Source organism: Varanus komodoensis, unplaced genomic scaffold, assembly GCF_004798865.1.
Source record: "Varanus komodoensis strain SLA01 unplaced genomic scaffold, ASM479886v1 scaffold50, whole genome shotgun sequence".
Classification (NCBI taxonomy): domain Eukaryota; kingdom Metazoa; phylum Chordata; class Lepidosauria; order Squamata; family Varanidae; genus Varanus; species Varanus komodoensis.
Genome location: NW_025336088.1, coordinates 5,251,817 through 5,270,323, shown reverse-complemented (window position 1 = coordinate 5,270,323; position 18,507 = coordinate 5,251,817). Strand labels below are relative to the sequence as shown.

At 45.4% G+C, this 18,507-nt stretch overlaps 1 protein-coding gene across 3 annotated transcripts; it reads left to right on the top strand.

Moving 5' to 3' along the window:
• The first annotated feature begins 5,566 nt into the window (after positions 1–5,566).
• Positions 5,567–18,314, top strand: LOC123031774 (keratin, type I cytoskeletal 14-like). Of its 3 annotated transcripts, none has more exons than XM_044447089.1 (8): positions 5,567–6,058; positions 8,299–8,381; positions 11,759–11,915; positions 13,262–13,423; positions 13,531–13,656; positions 14,671–14,891; positions 16,930–16,970; positions 17,989–18,314. In XM_044447089.1, the coding sequence occupies exons 1-8, from the start codon at positions 5,567–5,569 to the stop codon at positions 18,084–18,086; spliced, it is 1,380 nt and encodes a 459-aa protein (XP_044303024.1). In that variant the 3' UTR covers positions 18,087–18,314. The 3 variants fall into 3 exon arrangements, with proteins under 3 accessions (XP_044303024.1, XP_044303025.1, XP_044303026.1); XM_044447090.1 differs by having other exon boundaries at positions 16,930–16,976; XM_044447091.1 differs by lacking the exon at positions 16,930–16,970 and having other exon boundaries at positions 17,966–18,314.
• Positions 18,315–18,507: the final 193 nt, after the last annotated feature.

Below are 18,507 nucleotides of genomic sequence, written 5' to 3'. Positions count from 1 at the left end.
TTTCAGCCCAGCGTTCCAGCCTATCAAAATCACACTGAATTTTCTTCCTTCCTTCCAGGGTGTTAGCTATCTCACCCACTTTTGCATCATCTGCAAATACGATTAGCATTCCCTGCACTTTCTAATTCAAATCATTAATAAAATGTTGAGGAGCCTTGGGCCCAGGACTGAACCCTGTAGTTCCCCACTTATTACTTCTCCCCAGTTTGAAAGGATGCTATTGATGAGCACTCTTTGAGTCCAATTCTGTAGCCAACTGTGAATCCACCTGATAGTTCTTCCCTGTAGCCTACTTTTAGCTAGTTTGCTAATCAGGATATCATGGGCACTTTGTCAAAACCTTTGCTGAAGTCAAGATAGATGATGTCCACAGCATTCTCACAGTCCACCAAGGAGGTAACCCAATCAAAAAACGAAATCAGATTAGCCTAGCAGGATTTCTTCTTGACAGATCCATGTTGGCTTCTAGTAACAACTGCATTGTTTTCAAGGCAACTGCAGACTGTCTGCTTTATTTTCTCAGAATTTTCCCAGAGATGGATGTCAGATGGATTGACTTGTCACCTGAAGTTCTATTTTGTTTGTTTCTTGAAAATGGAGACAACATTAGCCCTTCTCCAGCCATCTGGCATTTCCCCTGTTTTCCATGAATTCTCAATGATAACAGACAGGGGTATTAAGAGGTCTTCTGGCAGCTTCTTCATGACTCTAGGATGAAGTTCATTCCAACACATTCAACCCACTTAGATGATCCTTGGTCATTTGCCTATCAGTCTTGAGCTGCCATCCTGCTCCTTCAACTTGTGCTTGCCTTCATGAGAAAGCTCACAGATTTCTTTCGGAAGAAGATTGAGCCAAAGTAGGAACTGAGCACTTCTGCCCTTTCTTTGTCATCTGCTATCATTTTGCCATCCACATGAGTAGCTGAACCCTCATTTCTTTTCTCTTTTACTATAGTCATGCCTAAAGAAGGCTTTTTTGTGGCTTTCAGCATCCCTCACTAGCTTCAGTTCATTCCTGGCTTTAGCCTTCCTGACATCGTCCCTGCAATTCTGTACTACCTGCCTGTATTCTTCCCTTTTAGCCTGGCCTTCCTTCCACTTCCTATTTATGTCCCTTTATGTTTTCAGATCTCTAAACCTTTTGTGAAACCACTTGGGCTTTTTCTGTTGCTTTCTACACATTTTTCTTGTTGGAACAGTTTGTAATTGTGCCTTTAGAATTTCCCCTTTTATAAATTCCCATCCATCTTGGACTCCTTTTCTCATTAGAGTCACTTGCCACAGGACTTCGCTTATCATTATTCTGAGCTGATTAAAATTGGGTTTCCTAAAATTCAGGGTACAAACACTTGGCTTCTGCTTCCTTTAGAATCAGGGATTCAAGAACGGCACGGTTCCCATAACTGCCACTTCATCCACTCGGTCTTCCCTGCTGGTTTGTGCTTTCCCTCTGGGGTGATGCAATAGGTCGCTCCAATGCAATGATGTCACTGAAAGGTGGCTTTTTTCTTACAACAAAGGATTCTAAAGGCACCTTGTTCCACCAGGGAACCAACTGCTTTAATGCTGCTCTCTGTACCTAATGACTAATTAGCGACTTTGGGATGCAGTGTGGGAAAGCTAGAAAACAGTTCTGATATGTACAGAAAAGCTTGTGCATGCATGTAAAGGAGGTCACAGATCACAGCCATAACTGGAAGCATCCCTTCAAAATGTATTGCCAGCAATACACAGAAGAGCAGGGCTGACTTCCCCATCCGACAAACATGGGGTACTGTTATAGTGGGGTCAATGCAAGACAATCTGTACACTTTTAATGCTGTGCATGTCTACAGTGGGGTCTTAGAGCTGCTTCATGTTGTACTTTCTGGGCTTATACCTAAGATGGTCAAGTGGCAATCCAACAAACTATGTTTGCAAACATGTGCAGTTAACATTCATGAAGTTGCATTCATGGAAAAGTCAGAGTTGTGTGTTAGTCAGTGACTGGGTTGATACAACATGATAAGCCGTGGTGGTTTACAAGCCAGGGGTGGCTTGTAGTGTTGTCTGAACTCAGCAGCATAGTTTGTTAACCAATCTGGCTGGGTTCGGACCTGGTTTATTAAGTTGTAGGAACTTGGCCACTGCTCTTTGTCAACAGGCCTAGTTGACTTGCCATATAATGTGTGAAATGTCTCTCCATTGACTTTGAAATGAATGCTGTGCTGAAACCTTTCCTTTCTGACCTTTTGTAGCCTTTTCATTTCCTGTGGAAGGAGCAGCCATTTTTCTACCTTTTTTGCTGTGATATTGCGGATTTCATATAGATTTCTCAGGGTGCAGGGCTTTAGTGCTTACTTCACTGTGTGAAGGTGCCAGGATGCGTCTCTGCTTTCTCTCTCTCACTCTCTCCTCCCCATTCCTCCCCCATTTGGTTCTTGCAGCCTCTCCAGCCGCTTGAACTCCTTGAAAAACCAAGCTGGGTTTTTCTAGCGCTGCTTTCTGCTGCCTGCCAGAAAACCGAGAGGCATGTTTTTGATTTTGCGTTGGTGTTATCTGAAGTCCTTTTAACCATACCAAGTGCTTGTTCAGCTTCCAGCTTGCCCAGCAGCACAGGGAGACCCCAAGGAGCCAAGCTCAAACCACTGGAGAGGTTGCAAGGTCAAAATTGGGGGGGCAGGTTATTGGTAAAAGAAAGCACCCCCACCAGCCACATCCTCTCAATAACGTAAGCATGCAAGTCATATACCTTGAGTTATTTCTCCAAACTTCTCAGCCCATCCCACACTTTTCAGGGGCAGTTCCCTTTCACATTCTCTCATTCCCAAATGCAAGCTTGAAACTAAATAGATTGTAAAATTCAGTGCAGTGCTGGTTTACATCCAGGCAAGTCATGGTTCACACACACACACACACACACACACACACACACACACACACACACTGTAGAAGTGGCACAAAATTATGTCTCCCTTTTCCTCCCTTTGAGGCCGAGGACCCTCTTCTCATTGCTGTTGTATATTACTCAGTAGTGTGACAGGAGCTGCAGGATGGAAAATACGGGAAAGGCTGTGATCCACCCCTGTGATTTATTGCTAAAGATGGGGTTGGGAAATGTGGCTGCAACTTCTCCATAGCAAAGTGAGGAGGACACAGTCTGCATGAGAAAGAAAATGGATAGGAAAGTGCTTAACTGTGATCCTGCCTGCTATTTTTCTCCAATGGCTTGTGCTAGGAATCACTGTAAGGAAAGGATTAATCTGGAATGACATGAACTTTGTAACCGTGTAGAAGAAACAGGGAACGGACAGGAAGCTTTAGTTTTGCTGTATTTATTTATTTATTATATTTTTATCCTGCCCCATAGCCAGAAATGGGTTAAAATATAGTAGTATATTAAAACAGTATACATCATAAAACATAATGTAAATTAACAATAAAATTACACATTGGACACAAAAAGCCACCACAATAAATCCACTCAATTACCACAGTTTACAAACCACTAAAACCATTAAAAGGCAATATAGCATAAAATACATATATAACATCTTTAAAAGTTATCTTAACTATTAAAATATCGGGAAAATAAAAAGGTCTTCGCCTGCTGCTGGAAACAATCAAGAGAAGGCACCGGGCGACCTCTTTGGGGACTTGGTTCCAGAGTTGGGGTGCCATCACAGAGAAGGTCCTTCTCCTTGCAGCCACCCTCCTTATTTGGTTTTTTTTTGGGGGGGGGGGCTCTGAGAAGGACCCCCAGTGATGACCTTAAGGTATGGTTAGGAAAATATGGGAAGATGCCCTCCTTTAGATAACCTGGCCCCAAGTCATTCAATACTAACACTGAACTGAGCCTGCATTTCAATTGGTAACTGTGATGCTGATAGACGACTAGTGTTAGGCGCTCATATTGACCGGTCCTCATCAACAGCCCTGTATGCTTGTAACCTTGACTCTTAAGATAAGCAAAATGTTTCTCTTGGTGGCAACCGGTGCTTATAACAACAGTGTAGAGTGGGTAACTTAGGCAATCACTGTATGCTTTCCCCTTATGCTTTGAGACGGGTATAATTTCTGGTACACTGTCAAATGGGGTCAGTGTCTTGAGACCTGCTCTCTTGCACACTGTCTCACATGTGTGTTTGCGTAGTGCTGTTCTAATAAAACCATAGCTTTATCTTTAACTTTCAGCATACCTGCTTGTTTATCTGGGCTCCGACACTTGAAATGTCGTGCATACTTCTGGGAGCTCTTATTCAGGGGAAGTACAAGCAGGGACTTGTGGTCTGCCTGAAGAGATGCCCTCCGTTGTGTATTGTGTGAAATGACCTGGCTGGTCAAGGTTGAAAAAACGATTTTGCATAAGGTGAAGCTTTGGGCTCCAAGCCTGCAGAGGCAAAGGTGAGTGGAGGAAGGGCTAAGCCCCCACCCCCCACTGGCTCTTCTCTGCAAATTATTATTATTATGGCATTTATTCTGCAGCAATTTGCAACAGAAAAGCTCAGTGTTTGTCATGATCGCTTACACCGTGTTGCCAAAGGATGATCCAGATTCTGTTCCTCCAATGATCCATGGGCCACACATTTATGATTCAGGACCTTACCCTGGTTCTCGATCTAGCCTGAAAACTTTCTTCCAATGGACTCGGAGCACTTCTGTCTAGTGCTGGGACTTAATCCTGTCCAGGAGCAATACGTAAGGGAGAGCAGAGCTGATGAAATAAAATAACTTAAACCAGTAAATTGCAGATTGCAAAGGGACTGCATTTGGATCCAAGCTTGGAAGCTGCTTTCTTATCTCAAATCTCAGAGGTGGACTGTGGCTCCTCAAGTGAAGGAAAGCACTCCGTGCATGCACAGAGGAAAAAGTCTTCATTGTTATGATTTCACATGTGCTTGGTCTCCTGATCCATAACATGCAATTTTGTGTGTGCGCGTGTGTAGAGCTCTGAAAAAGGGCACTGTGATGAATTGTTGTCTGATGATGCTGTTTTCAGAGGTACCAACCAAACAAACTTTACCAACAGTTTCTACCCTACCCTTCCACTAAGCCGTTTTCTTAGTTCCTTATCGGCTCTTAAAGTGTCCTTGGACCACTGGCTGAACAGAGTCCACAGTCTGCATTCCAAAAGGGACTGAAGGATGGCAGAGGCTTGGGAAAGCCAGAACAGAGGTGAAGAAATTAGAACAGAGAGGTCTGACTTTTCCTTCAAGCACCTGGGAGCAGCCCACAGAGGTTAGTTAAGCCTTGGGCAAGGAACCACCCTGCCTGAGTAACAGATGACAATACAGTTGGAAACCAAAGAAAGAACTGTTAATAAAAAGAAAAGCCTGTCCTTTCAAAGACAGATTTTCTACAGGAATGTGACTTAAGCATGAATAAGATAATAAAATGATTTTGGAAGTTGGGTTGTGAAGTGATGAAACCAGAAGGGAATGCAAAACTTGGGGATTTTTTTCCTTGCTTTGGCAACGCCTTCTTCCAAGATATAAGAGAGGCATGCAGAGAGAGCGGCTAACTCTCTCGAGCATTTGAGGGTGTGAAAGCAAAATCTCTCTGGGGTGCCTCTCTTTTCTGGCAGCATGTCCACCACTATCCGGCAGTACACCTCTTCTTCTTCTTCTATGAAGGGGCCTTCCTTCGGTGGGGGCTCCACTCGACTCTCCTCTGTCCATTTTGGTGGGGGATACAGAGCTCCCAGCATCCATGGTGGGGCAGGTGGTCTCTCCCTCTCTTCCTCCCGCTATGTCTCTGGAGTAAGCAGTGGCTTTGGTGGTGGCTATGGGGGCAGCAGCTACTGCAGCAGCTTTGGTGGGGGTTTTGGGGGAGGCTTTGGAGGCGGCCTGGGGGGCAGCTTTACTGTTGCGGGCGATGGCCTGCTGGCAGGAGGCGAGAAGGAAACCATGCAGAACCTGAACGACCGCCTGGCTGCCTACCTGGAGAAGGTGCGGGCGCTGGAGGAAGCCAACACAGAGCTGGAGGTGAAGATCAGGGAGCGGTACAAGAAGCAGGGACCTGGTCCACAGCAAGACTACAGTGGTTATTTCAGGACTATTGAGGACCTGCGGAACAAGGTAAGCTAGCCAAAAAACAGCTACTACAGGGGACTCTTACCCAGCCCAAGTGTGGAGCAGGGCTTTAGATGGAACTCTGGTGACCAGTTGCGCACCTAAGTAAGAGAAGGAGCAATATCTGGCAAGGTCTTCTCCTCCTCCTCCTCCTCCTCCTCCTCCAACATTACATTTCTATACTGCCTCATAGCCAAATCTCTCTGGGCAGTTCACAATATTGTAGGTCACCTATCCAGGCTTCAACCGGGCCTGATCCTGCTTAGCAGGCAAGATCAGGCAGGGTGAAGCACCTCATGCTATACAGAAGCTTAGATACAAGCTTAGATAGAAGCTAGATGCAAATAGCTGGACGAAGAGTGTGCTCAACCATGACCGGAATGTCTGCAAGAGGAATTACTGGTGCTGTAATTCAGCACACCTGGTGGGTGCCAAGGTGATGAAGGGTGTTCCAAGGCCTTTCCACACCCCTGAATGGCTTCGCATAACACAAAAAGCCACAGTGGTTTTTTGTGTCTGCTGAATGGTTTTTTGTGTCCGGCCTACTTTCTTGTGGGGTGGGTGGGTTATAAACCACCCCAACTAGCCATGGCTTGTCTTTCATAAAATCTCCATGGCTTACTGTTTCATCCAAGCCTGGACAACTCAACGGGTCATAGTCAAGCCGCTTGACAAGAGTGGCAGAAAGACCTGCTGCTGCAGCTGAGGAGCCTGCAGGTGACTGCCTGTCCCAACCACCACTGTGTGTTTGGGGCAACTGGGAAATGCTTCCCCACCTCCCTCACAGCCATGGCGAGCCATTTAGTGCAAACTGTGACTTGACTTCAATTAAAAAAAAAACATTTGCAAAACCCACCTCTAAGGCATTTTCTCAATCCTGTTTTGGGGTATCCAGGAGGTGCCCCCCAAGGATGCCCAGCAGTTACTTGGAGGGTCTGCTCAAGATCACCTGCTATTTTTCAAAAATCAAGGTGTTCTCCTCCTCCACTTTGCACGGAGTCCACCTGTGGAAATACGACGGGCAGGCTCCTTGCAAAGCCCTGGGAGGCTGCACTTCATGGCAAGGGACTGCTTCCCCCACTTTGCAATGCGATCCTCCACAAAGCTAGAGCGCATTGTGCCAGGACAGCAGGGCTTTAAAGCATCTCTGTGCTGACAGGCGTGTGGGCTCACTAATGCATTCCGGATGTTACCTGCATTCCAGGCACGCTCTGCCTCTGCCAAGCCACTGAGATCACCAAGGGCTGAATGCTCCCCCGGGCAATGGGGGCAGGGCCGAGCAGCGCTTTGATGCAACACACCTCTCTGTGGTGTCTTTCAGGGTCTCCTCTTGATGAGTAACAGGAGCAATGATCTCATACTAGGCTCAAGTGAGAGATTAGGAGAGCTCATTGAACATTCCTTTGCTAAATAAATAAAGTGCTCTGGCAGATCTATTTCATTTGACGTTGTCAGTCCACGTCAAGTCGATTGCATTTTGCAGAAGGGCAGGTCTGGCTAGATGCCGTACCAGAAACTTCCTGGTTTGCGCATCGAAGACCCCATGCTTGCTCCTCCATCACTTTACCCATGGCACACTTCCTGCCTCTTTACGTCCCAAATCCTTTATTCCAGCACGTACAGCTAAATTCTCTGGACCTTCAACTTTTCCTGGCTTCCCTTCCCAAGTCTTGAAAGCTGGCATCTAATCACGAGCAACAAATGGATAAGACCAACTTAAAAGAATCAGTTGCTTCCTTCCTTTATAGTTTTCCTGTCTTTACTTTTATCCTAGCCACCTACACATTTCCAGAAAGGAGAAAATGCACCACCCAAATAGGTGGCAGACAAAGGCATAGATCTGCAATTTACCTGTAAAATGAGAAATAATGGCTCGTTTAAATGGAAATACAATGCATGACCCTAATGGGAAAAACAGTGGCCAGATGAGCTGTACCTTTGCTCAACATGCTGTCCAGGTTCTAACTGATGATGGGCAACCTCAAGAGCCCTGATCCTGATCAAAGTCAGTCTTCTAATGGATCATAATCTGTAACCTGGCTGGCTCCTCAAAAAGAGGACAGCTTCAAAGAGAGGACTGCCCTCTGACAGCCCTTCAGACAGAGGACGTAGTGCTGCTAACTGCCTTGGTGCTGCTGGTGCTTACTTCTGCCTGATGCATAGTTAAAGACTGATCTAGTCCCATGAAGCCTCATTCCAGCAGACCTCTTGAACCAGCTTCTTAGTGTGCCCGCTTCTCTTTACAGATACTAGCTGCCACCATGGATAACGCCAACAGCATCCTGCAGATTGACAATGCACGTCTAGCTGCCGATGACTTCAGGACCAAGTACGTGCTGCTGCTGCTGCTGCTGCTGCTGCTGCTGATTATTATTATTATTTTTAGCCAGAGGTAGAAAGAGTAGTGCTGGTGGGTGGGGAACCAAGCTGTCATTTTGATTTGGGTCTGTTGTCTATAGTTATTATTAACTATTGCATTTATACCCAGCTTCTCTTCCTCCTGCAAGGAACTCAAGGCAGCTGGTAGCCTCCTCCACTCAATCTTATCCCACAGCAGCAACCCAGTGAGGTTGGAGAGGCTGAGTGGCCAGCCCAAAGTCACCCAGTGAGCTTCATGGCTGAGTGGGTGTGGCGCCCGATCTCCTGAGTAGCCAGTCCAAAGCTGTCTCCACCCTGCTGACATATTAACACCAGTGATCGAGGATTTTTGGCTGGTTGGCATTTTGAAGTATACTGCCATGATTTGTACCTGCAGGCCACAACTGGACAGGGGAATGCGGCTATCCTTTGGTTTTTTCGTGTGTCAAAATCTTGGATTCATTTTTCAGCTTAAAAATGAATACTCTAGGGTGAAATACTTTTTGAAATGTTGAGCATTATGAGCAAATATTGTTAGAAAAGCATATTTTGTGAGAAAATAGGAGCAAAAAGATGCCTTTACATGCAAATGTTTGTGCCTTTACAAAAGAAGAGCAGATAAATGTGGACTGAACAGTTGGAAAGCACATGCAGAGTGTAAACAGACTAACTCATCAATCCCATAAGGGAAGGAAGATGAGGTATAAAAATGCAGAGACAAAACATCAGCAAGATGCCCTGCATAGCAGCCTTGATCAGAAAGTCAGAGAAGCAGATCGGGCAATCGACATCTTTCATGTCAGGAGATGAATTAAAAGCCCAACACATCTCTTACTCTCTGGCTTGACTTGCCATGTTATGTGAACCTAGGTGACGGGTTGTTTGAGGGTTCCATAATCTTGAAATAATCCATGGCTTGTTTTAGGGTTATTAGCTTTAGGGTTGTCCACTAGAAGTTGTTGCTTGGGTCTCGTGTTATGACCATCAAATCTCTGTATCCAGATGCTTAATCTGCTCTGCAACCAAAGTGGCAGATTTCTCAATATCTCCAAGTGCCATTGCTTTCCCTGCTCTGAAGTCATTAATGTACGTTCTCCCGCTTTCCAAAGAGAAAATAAGGGTACCTTGTGTATTTACTTTTTGTCATACCATGCATCGTCGCCTGAGTGCATACCTCACCTTCACCCACATGATTACATTTGCCAGTCATTCTTCTTTTGCTTAGCCTAGGCTGAGTTGTTTTATTATTTCCTTATTATTGATTTTTACATCCCACCTTACCTGCAAAAAACCATCAAAGCAGTGCACAGCTATTTAAATCAATACCACCTTAAAATATTAAATCCTGAAACAGCCTGTCTGGTGCAGATTTCTGAAACTGGGTATGCGTAGTACACTATCACCAGTCATTTTTTAAGACTTAAGAATGTAAATACAATGTTTAATCTTCCAATGGATCTGAATATAATGATCACAATTCAAAACATATTCAGTAACTTTTACTATCTGGTGCACCAAGGAGAAAAGATGGAAGGAGAGTTGGTGAAAACTCCTGTATATGTAGAGACCATGATGGATTGAGGGCAGGTGCCAGAAGCAGACAACTGTTCTCATAAATAGGGAAAGTTACAAGAACAGGAGAGGGGATCACGCTTTGTCCTGATGGACTGCTGTTTTTACATGGGTTCCTCAGGAAAATAATCTCTGATAGACTTCCCCCAGCCAGGATGAAATGACCCACCTTAGGTTGTCCAGAGTTTCTGAGCTCAGTTGCCAAGGTCCCTCGTGTCAGCCCAGACCCAGGAAAGAAGAAAAAAAAGAAAGGTGATTTGGACTTTCCATCCTAAAGCCCCAGAAGAGTGAATTTCCTCATGTGGTCTTTCACATGCAGAAGAGCTCAGTGGGAAGTCCCTTTTAAAACAATGCAGCCAGCTGTTCAGATAAAGAAAGGAGTTTATTTAGAGGGGAAAAATAGAAACAATGGGGAAAATGGGGAATTCTAAATGAAATTAAAAAATCAGTCTAACTTAACTAGTCACTTTAACCACTTGGGTCCTAGAACATAAGAAAATGCCAAATTTATTGCAGAGAAGATATTTTGAGGGAAAGAGAGCATGCATTTGCATGACATGACAAGCCACGGTGGTTTCTTGTGCAGGATCGTCATGTCTTTGAACCCTGGTATTTTAGCATGATACATTTGGTTTTTAGAAACCATGATAAGAAACACCAGTCTGTTCTATGGTTTCCACATTTCACCATGGTTTCTCTGACCATCCAAGCCCAGTATTGTGGTTTCCATGGTCCTACCACAGAGGCCCCTGGAAAGACTGGCAGCTGCCTAAAGAGATGTTCCAGCCATCCGACATGAAATTTAAGTTCAGGTGTGATGGCCGATGAGATGTGTGCCAACAGCAGAAGGATGCAGTGAGGAGGGTGGAAACCATGCTAGTGTAGAAACCACTTAATTATCTTTCAGGTACATCCAGGCAAAATCATGGAAACAATGCAGGGTTGCTTGCAGTGATATCTGAACCCAGGCAGAGACAGAGAGAGTGAACATCTGGCTTTCAATGACATGCTGTACAGGAAAGCTCTAGGGGGATTTCTGGGGTCTCCATTCAGTAAAAGCCCCTTAGCAGAAAGTGTTGGCTGATCTATCCAATAACCTGGCAGCCTTCATTTCTGATGTCAGTGGTCTAACCAACAAACCAGAAATCACCTAGTTGCTGTGCCCACCCTCTTATTGACTGTAGCTTGCAACTCAAGTACCTAAGGTGTTTGGAATCAGTCAGTGCATTCAAGAAAAGGGATTAAGGTTTTGTTCACATTTGGAGAGATGAAGGAGTGAGATGAGGCCAGATGAAAGTATCCAGGTTGCCCAGCAGATTGCCAGCTCGGTTGTTTCGGAAGGCATTGTGGACCAGTGTCTCAGAAACAGGGGTTCGTCACAGAGACAAGTAGAAGATGTGATTGAAATAAGTTTTTTTCTGGAGCAGCCTTGGACTAGGGGACAATCTGAGACCCTAGAATCTGCATTATGAGCAACTTGCATAGATTTGAACATATGGGCCAAGCTAGACCCAATGTTTGTCACATGGCTCCTATTGGCCCTGATGGACATAACCATATGTTGCTTGCCGTTTTCCACCCAAATGCTTCAGGACCACTGAACCAACACAGTGGTCACCTGAAGGCTCAGGCGGAACTGCTTGGGAGCCAAACTAGACAGTAGGGGCAGACTTCCAACATGAATCTTGATAACAGAAAAACTGTTGAACTATACGGGGTCAAACATCTGTGAAGGATCTGCAATTTCATTTGTGCTTTTTTGGTTGTTGCTTCCAGGTTTGAGACAGAACAAGCTTTGCGCATGAATGTTGAGTCTGATATCAATGGGCTGCGCAGAGTCTTAGATGAACTGACCCTGGCCAGGGCAGATCTGGAAATGCAGATTGAGAATCTGAATGAGGAAGTGGCTTATCTCAAGAAGAACCATGAAGAGGTAAGAAGCAAAGTCACCAATACACCCAGATACACCACCAGAGGTTTGCAGCAGACCCCGGCTCCAATCCTATACCAGTCGAGCGTGGGCCAAGCCCAGGACTACGCAACATTTAGGATGTGGCAGTGGACCAGCTGACCAAAGGCTGGTTGCTGGTAGTGCAGCAGGACATCGTGTTTGAGGGTCTGGGGAAGGGCCATGTGGGGGGAACTATTCCTGCAAGGGGCTGTGCTGCCTCATTTATGTCAGACCACATACACAAAGTGGGAATCTGTGTTTAGGTTTGGATCAAGGCTCATGGTGTGCCCTGGGGTAGATGGGCCTTTCTTAGGAAGGGGAAATAAGGGGCAAGACAAGAAGCTAGTATTTAGAGTAATCAAGTCTGCACTTTTATGTAGAAATAGAACGTGTATGTACAGATTTGCATTCAAATTGGATTTGCAACTATTTGGCTTTATTGACAAGGGGAAGTAAGCACGACCAGGAGTGGGGAACAGTGTGCTGATGAGGAGGAGAGAAGCAATGGTCCAGAATATATATGGAAGCACCCTTCCATATAATTAGGTGATGGAAGGGTAATACAGCCAGACAGATTTTTGCATGGGGCTAGCAGGAGAGCTCTGTGGAAGCGCCATGTTGCTTGAAGGGAGGAGGAGGCAAAATGAAAGAAAGGAAAAGAAATCCAAGCTCTGCATTCCTCTTGCAAAATGGAGGAGGAAAGGACTTCTTCCCCTGGAGGATGCTGTGGATAAGGAGGGCGTCCTATTTGCTGGGTGATGAATGGGGTGGTGGGGTGGGGGGGTTGCATTGCCTGCAACAGGTAACTGGGAGTCCTTTTAGCCTTTTGTGCTATGAGGCTTTTTGTTGTAAGACCTGGAGCAGGAACACCGGTGGTCTGCTCCTTTTAATCCCTGACTCAAAAGAGGACAAAAGGACAGGGCCAGAGAGAGGAGATGAGGGCAGGCAAGGACAGAAGGAAGCACAGCTGTGCCCTAGGACCCTAGCAGAGAGGAAGGGAGTGACATATTCAGACAGTGGCTTGTCCTTTGGCTTAATGAGGGAGAGTTAGCCCAGTGGGCTGAATGAAAAGTGCTCCAATGTGCCCAGCTCTCTTTTGAAGCTGGGCCTGGTACACCTTTCTGGGATGAGCCACTCCCTGGAGTCCAGGTCTAGGCAGACACTAGAAAATGGCAATGAGCCAAAAGCAGACAATGCCTGGCCGGGTGGACAGCGCAGGCAAGTCATCTGGCCTGGTGTAAGGCCATTGGCTGTGAGGGTTTTGGATCCCAGGTCACACCTGGAAAAGAAATGTAGTAAACTTTCTGATTGTATCCCCCTGCCACTAGGAAATGAATATTCTCCGAAGCCAGATAGGTGGAGAAATCTCTGTGGAAATGGATGCTGCTCCTGGGGTGGACCTGACCAAGATCTTGGCGGAGATGCGTGAACAGTATGAGAACCTGGCAGAGAAGAACCGCAAAGATGCCGAACAGTGGTTCTTCACCAAGGTGGGCCTTTCTTTGGATTCTTCCAGAATACAGGCTGGATGTTGCCAAAAGGAGGATTAGCTCTCCGAGTTGCATATAAACCACGTGCCTTTTCCTTTTCCTTCTAGACTGAAGAGCTGAACCGTGAAGTTGCCACCAATACAGAGCAGCTGCAGAGCAGCAAAACAGAGATTACAGAATTGAGACGCACTGTTCAAGGCCTGGAGATAGATCTGCAGGCGCAGCTCAGCATGGTATGGAGGCGCTTACTGGGAAGGAGGGAAAATTTGATAGGCTTTTTGAAGCAACCCCAGTTCCCTTTCACATTTCTGATTTGAAGTGTATTTCTGGTCACTGCACAATCTTGATTTGGGGGATAATACCACTACTTTACCCCAACAAGAGATCTTGGGGTTGTGGTGGACAGCTTGATGAAAATGTTAGCCCCGTGGACAGCTGCTGTGAGAAGGGCAAATTCCATGTTAGGCAAAATTAGGAAAGGAATTGAAAATAAAACTGCCAAGATCACACTCCACTTATACAAATCTATGGTGGAGCCATACTTAGAATACTGTGTACAGTTCTGATCATCGCACCTAAAAAGCATATTTAGGGTTCAAAAAAGTGCAAGAAAAGAAAACTAAATTGATCAAGGCACTGGGACAACTCCCCTGTGAAGGAAGGTTACAACATCTGGGTTTGTTTAGCTTAGAAAAAGTTGTGTGAGGAGAGACATCACAAAGGTGTACAGAATTATGAATGGTTTGGGAAAAGTGGACAGAAAGACATTTTTCTCCCTTTCTCATAATACTAAATCATCCCATGAAGATGACTGGTGGAAGATTCAAGATGAAGAAAAGGAAGTGATTCTCCACTCAGTGCATAATTATGCCGTGGGGTTCACTTCCACCAGAAGTAGTTTCACCCAGTAATTTGGATTGCTTTAAAACTGGGATCAGCCAAATTCATGGAGAAGTCTCACAGCCGGACACTGGTTTGATAAGGCAACCAGAGACAAACCAGTTGCTGGGGAGGGCCGAAACCACTTACGTCCATCTTGCGGGTTTCCTATGGGTAGCTGGTTGGCCACATTGTGTGCAGAACGTTGAATAAGACGGTCCAATCCAACATGGATCTTCATACATCTCAGAGATAGCCGAATATGTATGAGGCATCAAGATATTTCAGATTATCCTTGATGGGGTCTCCGCTTCTGCCCCAGTATTCCTTGGAGTCTAACCTCCCCTTGCCCCATTCTCATTCCCCAGAAAGCGGCACTGGAAGGCACCTTGGCGGACACCGAAGCCCGCTACGGTGCTCAGCTGGCCCAGCTCCAGGCCCTGATCAGCAGCGTGGAGGAGCAGCTGGCCGAGCTGCGGTGTGACATGGAGCGCCAGAACAACGAATACAAGATCCTCCTGGATGTCAAGACCCGCTTGGAGCAGGAGATCGCCACTTACCGGCGCCTGCTGGAGGGAGAGGAAGCCCAGTAAGTGAAGGCAGCAGGGGGTGGTGAGCTCTGAAGAGATGGCATGAAGAGGGATCTCTGATGGCTCGAAAGCAGCAAAGTCTTTTTAGACTAATACTGTTGTAGTTGCATCAACTTTCTCTAAAGCAGAAAACTTCCAAGGATGCAGAGTTAACCTAGATTTGTTTCCCTTGCAAGCCAGGATACACTTTTTAAACCTTCAACAGGAAAATCCATTGTCCCTACATAGGATCTCTAGAAAAAAAGAGCACCAGAATCCTCTAGCTTCTCACATCCAACATTCATTTCTCTCCCTCTTCCTCTTCAGTTCACACCATCACCACAGCACTTCCTGGCTTATTTAAGCCATAGTTGGGGTAGAGTGCATGTGTTTGACTATTCAACCCTGAGCAGGGTATTGCCATGGTTTGTAACCCCCCTCCCCCCCATGACTAACTTCGAATTGCTCTTGCGGGCTGGGCTCAGATGACACAGCAAGTCCCAGCCCGGTCCTCAAGAGGCAATTCAGTGCTGCGGCCCAAGGTGGACTGCAGTGATCTTGTGAGCTAGCTGTGTCCCTGACTGCAGCAGTCGTCCTCTACAGTTTCTTTTTCCTTGTAGACAGAACTAGAGAACATAATCCTTAGCTGGTTGCAGAGTGGAGGAAGAGAAAGTTGTCACGCCTACTTTCAGAGCCTCCCAAGTATTTCCTGACCATTCAGAAATCATTTACGCTTCATTCAGCTAGTCATTTGTTTTACAAAAGAAGTCCTTAGCAAATTTGACACTGATCTGCAGTCATTCTGTCCCCTGCTGCCCACTCCCCAATCATGCAACAGATTTGGATGACATGCCACAGCTCATCACCCATGATGGGTTGTGTGGTTTGACTGCGGTGGACATGGGTTATGCAAGGGGTAAAAAAATCTTTACTACTCTAGCAGTGCTTACTTTTGTCCTCAGACACCACCAACTCAGCAGACCCTGGAACAAACAATGGTGGCCTTTTGGCCCTGGAAACAGAAGCAATCCCAAAATAGACCATGTTTTAACCCTCACAGAACCCACACTCAGCAGGTGTGCACACATGAAACACCTTGGCTAGACAAAAAAACCAAAGGCAGCAGAAGTAGGACTGGGACGAAAGGCCAGTCCATAACTGCTCAGTGCTCCTAATCTTCATGACTATGTGGATCAAGTACCAGTGAAGAAAGGTACGGATTGTCATGCTGGGATCAGAGCAGCAGTGCACAAGATCTAGCTGACACAGTGCCCACTATGGCATAATTGCTCCTGTATCACCATGGTATGCGTAACAGCTGCATCTTCTGGTGGTGCATTGCATGGATTCAGCAACTCTTTGGTCAGTGGTGGCCAGTAAGTGTCCAGCCCTCCTTCCCCCTGCAGTGGTAAGAGATGCAGCAGGTTTGGAGGTTTTTAATTCTTTCTCTCTGCAGTTGTCTGACCCTTGGATTATTCCACAGAAAACTAAAAGGGAGCTAATGACCTAAACTTACATCCCAGTTCTATCTGTCCTATTTTGAATAATACCTTTTTGGAATTCACACTTTACAGTTTGGTTAGGGAGGTTTTCTTCCTCCTTGGTAGGTTGTGGCTCTTTTTAATTAGTGAAGGAATTAGGGAATCATTCCTCTTAACAGCAGGAATGAGAGTTGAGGGAGCATTTGTCAACCTTCTGAAGCCATTTCTGCTCTTGTGTACTATTTCAGTAAGGGATGCAAACATGGAAAATAGCTTTGCCTTCTAATTATGAGAGGCAGCTCTATATTTCTTAATAAGTTATTTCACATTTCCTTCAATATTTTGAAAATCAATTATATTTAAATGTTGACAACATAACATATCTTTAACTTGTTCATTAATTATCTGATAAAAGGTATCAACTAATTATGAATTAATAGATTGACAGAACTTCCAATTTTAAAAAGATCATTTTAGGACATTTCTACTGCAGCTTTATTGGCTTTTATTATGGTGTCCTAGGAAAGTTGCCTGTATTTTTAACTTGACCATGTTCTTTTCCCCTTTTTCCTTATAGCATCAGTTCCCAATACAATGCAGCTGTATCTGGAAGAGACGGTAAGAGTGATTCTCAACTAAACAGCTTTTCAAATGTGTCTACTCAGAAGCAAGGCCTAATGATTTTGGTGAGATTTTTTCCCAGGCACATGTGTACAGCCTGCAAGTGTACACATTTACTTGAGAGTAAGCTCCACTGAAGTCACTGGGCCTTGCCTCTGAGTAGACATATAGAAAATTGTACTGGGAAAGGGAGGAGGATCCTTAATGCAGCCTTCCTCAACCTGGCACCCTCCAGATTGATTGGATTACAGGAAGGCACTAGGCTGAGGAAAGCTTCCTTAATAAGACTCATAAAATCCAACTCCTGACATCCTTCACTTTTAGTTAAATTGTTCACTAATGGGGTAAGGAGACAAGTCAGGTTGGCCTGTCTGGTAACATGAGGGCTGAAATAACTGCTCCTGCACAATGACAGCAAATGCTGCTAGTGAAATGATCCAAGAGAAAGATAGTTCTATTTTAAAAGTGTGTCATCCTTCACCAACATCACCATCCTGAGTTGCAGTGTGGATCTCCCCTACACCTCATGACTGTGGTTCTCAATTTCATTTCAATTTGTTCAACATAACCTTAGGAGGAAACCCTAAGCACACCTATTAGGGAATAACAACTGAGCTGAAAGGGATTACTGAGCAAATTTGTTTAGGATTGCACTGTTACTGATTCCTCATCCCGACCTCCCTGATGGAATCCCACCGGGATGACGGGGGCATGGGAAATGGAGTGGGGCACACATCTTTGCTGCTCCAGGAGTATATGCGTCTGTCCTCAGACTCTGGAAGCAGAAACTGTAGGCATTCTGCTGACATAATGAGGCACAGGAAGCAGCTGAGGCTTTTGGATAGCTCCTGGCCCCTCAGGCCTTGTTGGATCCCAGAACAAGCCAAGAGCTTGATAGAAGCTACCTGGATGGCCATCAGCTCCCCTCTTGCCCTATTGCTCTGTCTCTAAGCTGATGCTAGAAAGTGAAGTCATGACATCTGAAGACAAAGGCTCACTCCCCATTCTCTTGCAGTGACAAAGACCACACGCCAAGTCCGCATGGTGATCGAGGAGTCTGAAGATGGAAAGATAGTCTCTTCCCGTGAGCAGGTCAAGCAGTCTAACTACTGAAAAGGACAGACTGTCTCGAATGCCCCAAGATTGGAGTGCTTGGATACCCCAGGAGAGTTGGCATCCCAATATCCTCCCAGCATTCTGTAGTGTGTATTCCACTTCTCTATCTGTCTGCATGCACACACAACATCTTTGTGAAGAAGAAGAAGAAGCAAAGCTACAGTTATATGGCTTTTTCAGTCAACTAACTTCCTTCCCTGTAAGCAACTAATAAAGCATCATTCCTCCAGTTATACAAAACGCAAGCTCTTTTCATGATTTTAAATCACAGTTTCTCAAAAACACCAGCTTTTTTGGGACTCCCACTATGGGAGGGACTAGCATGGGCTTCAATAATTTGTAGGGGCTAATTTATTATTGCCATTAAAATAGTCATAATCGTGATCATCTCAGCATGAGCATATCCTGCCTTTCTTCC

Coding starts and splice junctions, on each gene's coding strand:
- LOC123031774 (XM_044447090.1), top strand. CDS start 5,567: ATGTCCACCACTATCCGGCAGTACACCTCTTCTTCTTCTTCTATGAAG. Junction 13,424..13,530: donor AACAGTGGTTCTTCACCAAG/GTGGGCCTTTCT, acceptor TTTTCCTTCTAG/ACTGAAGAGCTGAACCGTGA. Junction 13,657..14,670: donor TGCAGGCGCAGCTCAGCATG/GTATGGAGGCGC, acceptor CTCATTCCCCAG/AAAGCGGCACTGGAAGGCAC.